Source organism: Rhinopithecus bieti, unplaced genomic scaffold (genome assembly GCF_001698545.2).
Source record: "Rhinopithecus bieti isolate Rb0 unplaced genomic scaffold, ASM169854v2 scaffold_39705, whole genome shotgun sequence".
Classification (NCBI taxonomy): Eukaryota; Metazoa; Chordata; class Mammalia; order Primates; family Cercopithecidae; genus Rhinopithecus; species Rhinopithecus bieti.
Genome location: NW_016816813.1, coordinates 353293 through 365601, shown reverse-complemented (window position 1 = coordinate 365601; position 12309 = coordinate 353293). Strand labels below are relative to the sequence as shown.

Here is a 12309-nt window from a genome sequence, read left to right as displayed (position 1 = left end):
CTGATTCTTTTTTTTTTTTTTTTCTTTTTTTTTGAGATGGAGTCTCGCTCTGTTGCCCAGGCTGGAATGCAGTGGCATGATCTCGGGTCACTGCAGCCTCTGCCTCTCAGGTTCAAGCAATTTTCCTGCCTTAGCTTCCCAAACAGCTGGGATTACAGGTGCTCACTACCGTGCCCACCTAATTTTTATATTTTGAGTAGAGTCGGGGGTTTCACCATGTTGGCCAGGCTGGTCTCGAACTCCTAACCCCAGGTGATCCACTTGCCTCGGCCTCCCAGCTACTGTGCCTGGCCAACTTTAAGTCTAGTTTGATATTAGTCTATCTGTAGCAATTTTCTTTTAGTGAACATTTGCATGGTGAATCCTTTCCCATCCTTTTACTTTCTACATTGTTTACACCCTATGTTTTTAGGTTTGTCTTTGTGATAGCGTATTTTTAATCTGGTATGATTATTGCTTTTGACAGTTAATTGAATTATTATTTAGATCCCTTTACTTCCTACCTTTGTGTCTTCATTGTTAAGTATTTTAGTTTCACATGTATCTTAAGCCCCATAAGCCACTATTATCAGTTTGCAACATCAGTATTTATTTAGACTTACCTGATTCTTCTTGTATTGTCATGCTTCCACCTGAGAATTTTTCTTTTGCTCAAATAATTTCCTTTAGTGCATACTTGTTAGTGAACAGGGTTTTGACCTTTCTGAAAACCTCTTTATTTCATCTTCATTTTTTTTGAAGCCTATCTTGGCATTTTTTTTTCCCTCTTCAGAGACATCCTTGTTGTACTCCTGGTTCCATTATTTCTGTTAAAGTCATCTGACAGTTCTCTTGTTCTTTTGAAGGTAATTTTTTCTTTTTTTCGGCCAGCAAATGTCTTAAGGTCAGGCTGTCTTGATCTGGTCTAGCCTGGCAATTAGACTCTGGGATTATCCTGTTTCTGGTTTGTCCTGAGACTTGGGGTGTAACCTTCACAGATGGGGAATAGCCTTTCTCAGGGTCTCAACCAAAAGACTGAGGTATCTACGAGGGCCCCTCTGTGTTGGCAAGTCGTGAACCTCATAGCATTGTGACCCTGCCAGAATGTCTGCTCAGTTCTATAGTTTCCCAGTTGGTTGCTTTTGCTTGTTTTCCTCATTATGCCTTATGTGCACTCAGTTTAGGTGTTGCCATGCTCCTCAAGGGTAAATTGTATGAAAAATTTTAGATTCAGTTTTCCTTCTCTCAGGGACCTGGGACTGACATGTTTAGGCTTAAGGCTACTACCTTGTTTCTCTCCTGTCTTGCAATCAGCAGATGCTTTTGGGGAGAAAAGTGAGGTTGTTAACAGAGGGCTTGGCTCAGGGCATTTCCATTTTCTCCTTTAGCACCTCAAGTCCTACTTGCCTTGGTTGCTCTCAGATGCTGTCAGTCTTTTTGTTTTGTTTTGTATTTATTCATGCGTTTATAGTTGCTATTCTAGAACAAAGGGTTAATCTGATTCAAGCAGCTTCTTAGCCTTGTAAGTTTAGCAGCTGATAGAAATTATTGCCTAGCTCCATTATTTCATCAGGGTTTGCAAAATTGTGATACTTTAATTGTATTATTTCTTCATTAGTTTAAATACTTTCATATCAAAGAGCTTTCACATGAACTATGTGATTATCTGAGGTACAGTTCTTACAGGAAAGCCAGAATATTAGAATGTATGCTTTACTCCCTTTATCTGCTTTAACACCAATGAGTTGGTTCCCTAGTATTTTCTGAAGGTAAGCAGTGTTTGTTTTTTCGTTGGAGGTGGGGTTGTGTGTACTAAAATGAACTAAATGTCCTAAAAAAAAATTTAGTAATTAATGATGAATTAATGATACTTAACTCATAGATTTAAACATCTTTTTATGTCCTTGAATCAATAAAAATTTTTATATTTAATATTCATCTTGTGTCATCCCAAACTTCGCTAGTAGATGCTTCAAGTTAATATCTCGATTCTTTAGATACATTTTAGTAATCTTTGGTGGACTCCTTGCTTTCTGGTGTTCTAAGTTTATCTTACATATTTCCAGTTCTTATAAAATCCTTCTAGCAGGATCCTGTATATAAAGACCATAGTCTGAGTGCTAAGGGGCATGGTCATTGTGTTAAGCTTTACGGTGGACAGGCCTTTTTAAAAGAGTTCAACTGATAATTACAAATCAAATTTAGGGTTACAAGGTTTTTATTAAGCCTCATTTAAAAAATATGTATCTCTTTTCTCTTCTGCCAAACATTAATTCCTAAAGACTTTTGTTTCATCTGTCAGTCAGTATATCTAAAATAGTTTCAGGCTAATACCAATATTATTGCTAACAATATGATTACTTATAAAAGTTTAAGATTCCTTTGCATTTCTCTTTTTTTCCTTAGACATCCCAGAAAAGATGTGGGAATCACATTCCTTCAGAGGCATTTCCTTTGAAATAATTCCTTTGTCATTAAGTCATCAACTTGATATATATTTGGGCTTGTTTCATTTTGCTCTTTTGTATAACTGCATTCTGTTTCCCATAATTCCCTATAGATATGGCCTATTTCTTATTTAAAGACTGTTTTTTTTAGAGCAGTTTTAGGTTAACCTCAACATTGAGAGGAAGATACAGAGATTTGCCATATACCTGCTGTCCCCATGCAGCCTCTGCCATTATCAACACTCTCGCTAGAATGGTGGTGCATTTGCTACGATGGATGAACCTATGTTGATGCATCCTTATCACCCAAAGTCTATTACTTTAGGGTTCACTCTTGGTGTGGTACATCCCATTAATTTGGACAAATTTATAAAAACGTATCTACTGTTACAGTATTTCACAGTATATTCACTGCCCTGAAAATCCTTGGTGTTCTGCCTATTTATTTATTCATCTCCCCTGACAGCCGCTGATCTTTTTACTGTCTCCATAGTGTCGTCTTTTCAGAATGTCATATAGTTGGAACCATACAGTATGTAGCCTTTTCGTATTGGTTGCTTTCACTTAATATTATGCATTTAAGGTTCCTCCATGTCTTACCATGGAGTGATAGCTCATTTCATTTTAGCACTGAATAATATTCCATTGTCTGGATGTACCACAGTTTATTTTTCTATTCCTTACTGAAGGACATCTTGATTGCCTTCAGGTTTTGGCAATTATGAATAAAGCTGCAATAAACATCCTTTTGCAGATCTTTGTATGGACATATGTTTTCAACTCTTTTCGGTAAATACCAAGGAACATGATTGTTGGGCCAGGTACTAAAAGTATATTTGGTTTTAAGAGACTGCTATACTGGCTTCCAAAATGGCAGTATCGTTTTGCATTTCCACCAGCAATGAAAGACAGTTCCTGTGGCTCCACATCCTTGCCAGCATTTGGTGTTGTCACTGTTCTGGATTTTGGCCATCTAATAAGTGTGAAGTGACAAATCATTATTTTAATTAACTTTTCCCTGTTGACATGTGATGTGGATCATCTTTAATTTTTTTTTTTTTCTTTTGGGACAGGGTCTTACTCTGTCACCCAGGCTAGTGTGCAGTGTAGCATGATCATGGCTCCCTGCAGCCTTGAACTCCTGGGCTGAAATGATCCTCCTGCTTCAGCCTCTCAGGTAGCTGGGACTACAGGCACATGCCACCATGCCCAGCTAACTTTTGTATTCTTTTGTAGAGACAGAGTTTTGCCATTTTGCCCAGGTTGGTATGGTATCTTTTCATATGCTTTTTTTTTTATCTACATATCCTCTTTGGAGAGGTGTCTGTTAAGATCTTTGACCTCCTTCCTCCTTTTAAAATTGGATGTTTCTGTTTTTATTGTTGAATTTTAAGAGTTCTTTGTATATTTTGGAGAACAGTCCTTTATCAGATTTTTTTGCAAATATTTTTCTCCCATTCCGTGGATTCTTTTGATAGTGTGTTTCACAGATCAGAAACATTTAATTTTAATGAAGTCCAGCTTATCAATTCTTCCCTTTATGGATCATAACTTTGTCATATCTAAAACCAATTGACGTGTAGTTTTTGGTTTGTTTGTCCCCCCTCCTTTTTTCTTTCACTGTAAACACACACATGGGTGGGCATGAATATGCATATATAATGTATAGTCCCCCGATAAATGATACCAAACTATCTGTACTATTCTGCCACTTGCCTCTTTCCTTAACAGTGTATCCTAGACATCACTCCACAGCAATATATGGATAGTTTCTTTATTCCTTTTTTACAGTTGCATTATAATTAATTTATGTGGCTGTGTAATCGTTCGTACTGCAAGTCCCTACTGATGGACATTTAGGTTGATTTTGATCATTTTTTGCTTTATAAATAATGCCATATGTTTGTGTGTGTGTATATATGTGTGTGTGTTTAAAGCCAGAGTACTGTTGGAATAAAGTAGATATATTAGTTCAAAGAGTAAATGCATGTATATTTTTCCCCAAGATTTTATAATAACATTTCAAACATATGGTAAATTGAAAGACTTTTACAATAAATACCTTATAACAAACACCTAGATACTACCTAATGATAGCATCCATTTACTTGCTTTCATCCATCTCTTCTAACTCTGTATTAACCCATTTTAGTTTTGATGGATTTCAGGGTAAATTTCAGATATCTGTATTCTCTCTAAATACTTCACACGTATTACTAATGAGAGTTTAATATTTGTACAGATTTTTTTTCTTTTGGTACAAAATTTGTATACAATGAAATATGAAAATTTTAAGTATACAATTGACTTTGATGAATGTGTATATCTCAGTAATCTAAAGCCCTAATGAGATGTGGAATACTAATCAGCCCAGCAATTTCTCTTAAGCCTCTTCTTAGTTAATGCTTGACCCCGCATTTTTAGAGGTAATCACTGTTCGTGTCATGCTTTGTTTGACATTGATTTACAAGGGATTTTGAATGTGTTTTAAAGTGATGTGCTGAATTCATATCCCAAGGGACAATAGAGAAAAATTATTGTTTTTTTAGTGTATGTGTGTAGGAAATTTGCTTGAGAGATGTGCCACTATTAAAACTTGTTTCCTTTTTTGGTCTGGATTTCAGTTACCTACATGACATATTTTAATGTCTTTCTTTTCCTTAATTCCACAAGCACCCCTGCCACGTTGGAACAGAACTACATAGTCTGTGAGCTGCAGCAAAAAATAAGTGTGCTGTATTCCTTTTTGAGAAGCCATCTGAAGAAGAAGAGCATTGTATTTTTTTCCAGTTGCAAAGAGGTATTGGCTGTTTATTTTTCTTTCTGAACGTATGTTGAATGTCCCTTTTGAAATGGCAAATCAATTAGACAAATTATTATATTGTGTGAGAAGTACAGTGCTAGGTGTGGTGAGGGATCTTTAGTGTCCTTGTGGTAAAGGAATCTGTGGTTGAGACTTTCAACTCCACAACGGCAGAAACTGTGTCTTTTCTTAGGCATTCTGTTAAGTACTAACAATACGGGAAATGTAGTCCTCAATAAATATTAGTAGAATGAATAATTGTTAGCCAAGCTAAGCAGAGGTCTTTATAATCTGATACCTCCCTTACCCTCCAGGAATATGGGAATGAATATATCATTTATTTCCATGCCTTATATCTTTGTTTATGCTCATCTGTCTGGAATGGCCTCCCTGCATCCCTTCACCTAAATCTGGGGAAATACTTATTTTGAGGCTAAGTTCAAATGTTATACCCGAAAGTGCCTTTCTGACACTCCCTTTTGAAAGAATCAGTTGCTCCCTCCCCTAACCTTCTGAAGTGTTTTGTTTATATCTTAGTTAATAAACACTTCTTGCTTGAACACTGGCCCTGTGCTAGGAATAAAGAATGAGGATTTCAGAGATGTCTAAGAGAACTTTGTCTCCTCTCTTAAGAAGGGACCACCATCTTCATGCATGTGTGCGTGCGTGTGCCACTTCTCCTGTACTATATTTCAGATTCCAGATGACTTATAGGGAATGTAGTAGATCAATTCTAAATTTACAGCTTTTGCAATAATTTTCCATAATATGTAGATGAGTTTCTCTCTAGCTTATGGGAAATTAAGTGGTGATCTGATGCTGTTGTCTACTCAACCTTATTTTAACATGTAAAGGATGACTTTAGCCTTGGTGCAGTGGCTTACGCCTGTAATCCCAGCACTTTAAGAGGCTGAGGTGGGAGGATTGCTTGAGTCTAGAAGTTGAAGACTAGCCTGGGCAAGATGGCAAGACCCTGTCTTTAAAAAAAAAAAAAAAAAAAAGACTTCAGTTTTTTAAGGGCGTATCTTAGATTTTCAAAGCTTCCCATATCCCGGGAGCATTCCTCAAGGCAACTTGGAAGTGTGTCCTGAGCAGTAGCCAACAACAAAACCATAAACTTCATATCTCCTAAAAAAGACTTTGTTGGTTTTTGTATCTAGATACTAGGAAATGATTCTGAAAGTTCTATTTAAAGTTCTGTTTAAAGTTTCTACTCTTTAGGAAATGGCATCAAAGGTGGCCTTGGCGTAGTTGCCCAAGGTAGCACTGCAGCCCCTGGTCGAGGTATAGCAATTGTCAGTACCCACCATCAGCAGTGGCTTCTTGGGCATGGGGTCGAGATGATGCCAGTGCTTCCTGAGGTGGGGACAAGGCTCACCAGTACAGAGCCACAGAGGTCTGTCACCTTGCAAGGGCTGGTGGGCTTGCTGATTTTGTTCCTCCAGTAACCTCTCGGCACAAGGACAGTGGAGAGCTTGGCCAGGATGATGGCCTCTCAGATGGCAGTGGCTACCTCCTTGGAGCACCTGATACCCATATCAATGTGGCCATTGTAGTCCCCAGTGGCAACATGCCTTGAACCCAGTGCGTTGGCCAGTGTGGGCCGCTTTTGCGCCATGTAATCTTTGAAACCTCATTCTTGAGAGATGCCCCCAGGAAAATATCAATGACCTCAGACTCCTTGATGGGCAGGAGAAGAGAGAGATCTCCTCCAGGGACTTGGTCTTCATGTCCTTGACCAGGCAGCACAGCTTTGTGACTGGCATCCCTTCCTTGGCTTTGCCAGTGGCCTTGGTTGCAGGTGCTGTTGCTGAAGCCTCCGCCGAAGCCTCTGTGGTTTCCCGTTCCCGGCCCTGTGGACGCTTCTGCTGCACCAGCTTCATCTGCCATTTGATGTCTTCTTGGAGATGCTGTTTTTACATCTTTACAAAAGAAAGGCCTAAGTCCAGCTATCTCTAATCCTTGCCTGATATTGTCCCAGAATCAGAACCTCCCTGGCAAGTAGCAAATTGCATTTGAGAAAGTGAATAACTAGTGATTGGGTAACAAGTCATTTTGCAATTCACTTGGTTTCCCATTCTTTACTTTCGGCAAAATTGAAGAGAGACTTTATTTTTCCCTTTAACTGAGCGAATAGATCACGAAAAATTATTTGGAATAATGCATTATGAGTTTTGGCCTGTTTTATAGGAGCTCAGAATTAAACTTCCTTTGAGTTTTATTTATGTGAACAGAATTTAACCCCCATGTTAGAGAAAATAAAATAATGTTGAACTCTTTTCAGTCTAGCAATCCATAGTATCTGTTTATGGGTACATAAAGAGAACCAAAACAATTAACTCTATATAGTCCCACACATTGAGATATATTTACAGTGTTTTTATTTATGTCTCACAGTTTTTTAAATCAAATCCCAGCATATTTCTTGGTTTGATCAGTTCTGTACTATTGATTATTTTAATAATTGCTGAGTCTGAGAGGAAAGTTCAATCAGCCTATAGCCACAGGAAATTAAAATAAGCTTTTTCTTTTGTAGGAAATGAGTTATGATAACATGATCAATAAAAGGCTTTCAAGCTTCAAACTTAAGATGCAATTTTGTGACGTTAGGGAATAGAAATGTGAATTAAAGGAGGGAAGGAAATCAAATTTCTTAAAATTAAAGAAGAGTTCACATTTTTTGCTTGGTTGAAATTGGGTATCACATTGCTCTGCTGATGAGAATCTGTGGGATACATTCATAAGAGATAAGTGTTTATTTTAAAACAGCAGTATTTACCAGAAATGTTCTTTGCTATGATTGAAATTTTGAAAGATTTCAGATACCAATACAAAAATATAAGAAGAGCATTTTTTTTGAAAATCAAAGGAAATACGTGAGCAAAAATCTTTGAAGACCACAACTCTAAACTACATTTCTCTTTCTCTGCTCTATATTTGAACATTTTTTTCATTGGTAAAATTCATACTGCTTAATACATTTTTGCTGTCCATCTTCTAAGCTTCATTGCTGTCATCTGCCATAAGCAAACTTATTCTTCTGTTGATGCCCCAGGTCCAATATCTGTACCGAGTGTTTTGCCGGCTACGTCCTGGTATTTCTATCCTTGCCCTCCATGGTCGACAGCAGCAAATGAGAAGAATGGAAGTCTATAATGAGTTTGTCCGTAAGAGAGCTGCGGTACTCTTTGCTACTGATATTGCAGCCAGGGGATTGGGTAAGAGAACTTCTTACCATGAAATTTCTGTGATTATGGGAAATGTAATTTGCTTATAAAGTATATTTTGGGAAATCTGATAGACTCAAATACTTGGGTTTCTTTTCTTATTTTGTAAGAGAAAAGTAAGTAGTAAATTGGTAGCAATTGACTAACATTAAGGATGTATCAGTGAAAATTTCCATAGTATTTGTATCTTTTTTACTCGGTTTCATGATAATCACACCATAGAATACTGAGGAACCTACAAAATCAAAGAGAGATTAAAAGTTTAAACATATGAAAACAATTCCCGTTTCTTTGAAAATTGGAAACTTGTTTATAGATACTGAACTCATTCAACAAGAAAATCAGTGAAATCCATGTTTTCACCATTCTAATTTTATCTGATAAATCATTACATGTAATGCATTTAAATTTATTTTCAAAAAGCTGCTTTGTTGATTATACAACTCCTGGCTTTGTGGGAATGGATGGGGATGGATGTAATTAGAGAGGGAAACTAGACATAGGAACAAAGGGTGAGAATAAATAGGTGATAATTTGAATCCTTTAGTCACTTAATTTTATTGTATTGTTAATTATAGCAAATTTGAAGCATACACAAAAGCTGAATATGTTTAATCTACCCTCATATACCCAGCTTTAACAATTATCTTTTTCATAATCCTCCTCCTGTCCCTCTTGGAGTTCTCTAAAGCATATGTCAGATGTCATGTTTATTAGTTTAGACTGGAGTACAGTAGCATGATCATAGCTCACTGCAACCTTGATCTACCAGGCTCAAGTGATACTCCCACCTCAGCTTCTCCAGCAGCTGGGACTGCAGGCGTGTACCCCCATGCCTGATTAGTTTTTATTTTACTTTATTTTTTTATTATACTTTAAGTTCTGGGGTATATGTACAGAACATGCAGGTTTGTTACATAGGTATACATGTGCCATGGTGGTTTGCTGCATCCATCAACCCATCATCTACATTAGGTATTTCTCCTAATGCTGTCCCTCCCCTAATCTCCTACCTCCCGACAGGCCCTGATGTGTGATGTTCCTCTCCCTGTGTCCATTGTTCATCTCCCACTTATGAGTGAGAACATGCGGTGTTTGGGTTTCTGTTCCTGTTAGTTTGCTGAGAATGACGGTTTTCAGCTTTGTCCATGTCCCCATGAGAAGTGGTGCTTTCAGGTTATTAAATATTAGGGTATTTCACTATTTGTCCGACACAAAGCAATCTGTCACTTCTGTGTCAGATACGAAGTAATTTTCATGTTCAAACAGTCATTAATTTTAGTTCATTTTGTCAAAAGAAATGTTTACTATCTCTTGGTTCATACAATTAATTTTACTTTTAATAGAGTTCATAGATGATATCCATCAGTTTGATGTGATGAAAAGTCCTGGCGAGCAATATTGTAAAATAAAAACAGTGCAGCAGGGCAGATCTTGCAACCATTTTAACTTCACATCCCTTCTCTATAGATTTCCCAGCCGTGAATTGGGTTCTTCAGTTTGATTGTCCTGAGGATGCCAACACATATATTCACAGAGCGGGTAGAACTGCCAGGTAGGTGTACTGACTAATTTCTTTTCTTTTACTGCTATCTAAATAACAAAACTGCTTTCCCAACTGCAGATAAACGAAGAAAGCAATTCAGATAAGTGAGTGCTGATTTGGCATTTCATGGTATGAGTTGATAGCAACTTGACAGTTACTGTAAATCTTTATGACTAAGACTTGATTAGTGCTGCAAAAAATCCATAAGAATCTTATTTTAGTTTGTTTTAACTTTCTTGTGCTTTACTTTTCAGCAAAACTGCTCACTGAAAGTCATCTCATTGAATCCTAACGACCTGTCAGGTCTAGGACTGCAGTAGTCTTCACTTATCCTCAGGGGTTATGTTCCAAGGTTTCAGTGTATGCCTGAAAACTCAGTACCAAGCCCAATATACGCTATGTTTTTTCAATCTAGTAACTGAGACGGCTAAGTAACTAACAAGCGGGGTCTTGAGCTTGCATATGCTGGACAAAGGGATGATTCACATCGTAGGCAGGACATAGTGGATGGTGTGACATTTTATCAGGCTACTCAGAAGGGTGAGCAATTTAAAACTTAGGAATTGTTTATTTCTTGAATTTTCCATTTAATATTTTTTGGGCCTGGTTAACTGTGGGTAACTGAAACCACAGAAAGCGAAACCACAGATACGGGGTGGGGGGGACTACTTACTGTATTATTAAATCCCTATTTTCAGATGAGGAAACTGGATCTTTGGGCAGTTAAACAATTTGTTCAAAGATCCACAGAGCCAGGATTTGAACCCAGGCAGTCTGGCTCATCTAGTCTAGATCTTGTGCTCTTACCTTCGAAAGTATAGGCTAATAAGAGGCTAAGTGATTTGGAATCATAGATAACTCTTTTTCCTTTCTTCCTAGTTCTGGAAATAGAGACATTGCTGAAGACCACCCCCTATCTCTCCTCTTTCCTATACTCTCCAATTTCCCCCCAAAATATCCTATGTTTGCTCAAGAGGTATGAGGAACTGTCTAGAAAAGAACTTAGTAGGCTGGGCACTGTGGCTCACACCTGTAATCCCAGCCCTTTGGAAGGCCGAGGTGGGCGGATCATGAGGTCAGGAGTTAAAGACTAGCCTGAGAAACATGGTGAAATCCTGTCTCTACTAAAAATGCAAAAAAATCAGCCGGGAGTGGTTGTGCGCACCTGTAGTCCCAGCTACTCGGGAGACTGAGGCAGGAGAATCACTTGAACCCGGGAGGCGGAGGTTGCAGTGAGCTGAGATTGCACCACTGCGTTCCAGGCTGGGCGACAGAGTGATGCTCTGTCTCAAAAACAACAAAACGTAGTAAAGTCAGTCATTTGGGATTAAGTGGCATAGAAAGGGATCTGAATGAATCAAAAAGGATTACACAATCTATCATTGCTATTAAGCTCTAGCAGCGAAGCTGGGAGGTATATGTTCTTGGTAGAATTGTAAATGGTTAACATTTTTCTAGATAGCATATGGTAATACTTATCAACAACCTTAGAGTTGTTCTTTTTGTCTTAGTAATTCCACATCCAGCAATGGATCTTAAGAAAATAGAGAGATGAATAAAGCTTCAATATACATTTGTCTTGTTGATGTTTGTAGTGTTTAAGAATTGGAATTTATTATGCTGTTTAGATTATGATTAATTGTGGTTAGCCACGGATGGACTGTTTCTTCAGTTTTACATTTTTGTTCTATTTTCTTATCAAAACTGGATGATTGGGTGTTTATCATATGGATTCCAGGATTGGTCTAACTGGACCAACGGTTGCTTCCAATTTCAAGCCACAAACTCTTCTCAAAACTTTCCCGGGGATGTCAGGATCTTCAGGCCCTAGCACAGACTGTCCTGTCTGGCAGGCTTGCTTTACCACCTGCCCTGTGCCCACTTCAGCAAGTGGCCCCAAGTATGAAAGTGTACTCTATCCCTTGTTTACCTAGGAAGTCCCCTTGGAGTTGAGTTCTTTTAGATTTCAATGCATTTATATTTTTTGGGTAGCTTTGAAGAAAAAATTTTTTTGTTTGTTTTTATGTGGTCACATTTTGTTTCAGCTGAAGTGAAGGTTTTTTGTCTTTTTATAGCCTAGCAAGAAATAGATCTGTTTAAAATTCTATTTAATTTTCATAAGATGTTTGAATGTTTGTTTGTTTTTTTTTTTTTGATTGGTTCATGTTTATCCTGTGGGCCATCTTTAAACATGGTTTATAATAAAATGCACTCAAATTAAATGTGCTGCTTTTCACCAGCATGAAAGAAGGGAGAGAACAGTATAATAGTGAAAGACTATTTAAAAATAGGATTTTTTTTTTTTTT

At 37.6% G+C, this 12309-nt stretch overlaps 1 protein-coding gene across 1 annotated transcript in view; it reads left to right on the top strand.

The window, feature by feature from the left end:
- DDX10 (DEAD-box helicase 10) overlaps positions 1 to 12309 on the top strand; it is a 289327-nt gene that overhangs the window by 21949 nt on the left and 255069 nt on the right. The window contains exons 7-9 of the mRNA XM_017855255.1: positions 5100 to 5226; positions 8285 to 8447; positions 9927 to 10013. Of these exons, the coding sequence (XP_017710744.1) occupies positions 5100 to 5226; positions 8285 to 8447; positions 9927 to 10013 (377 nt within the window). The remainder of the gene's footprint in view (positions 1 to 5099; positions 5227 to 8284; positions 8448 to 9926; positions 10014 to 12309) is intronic.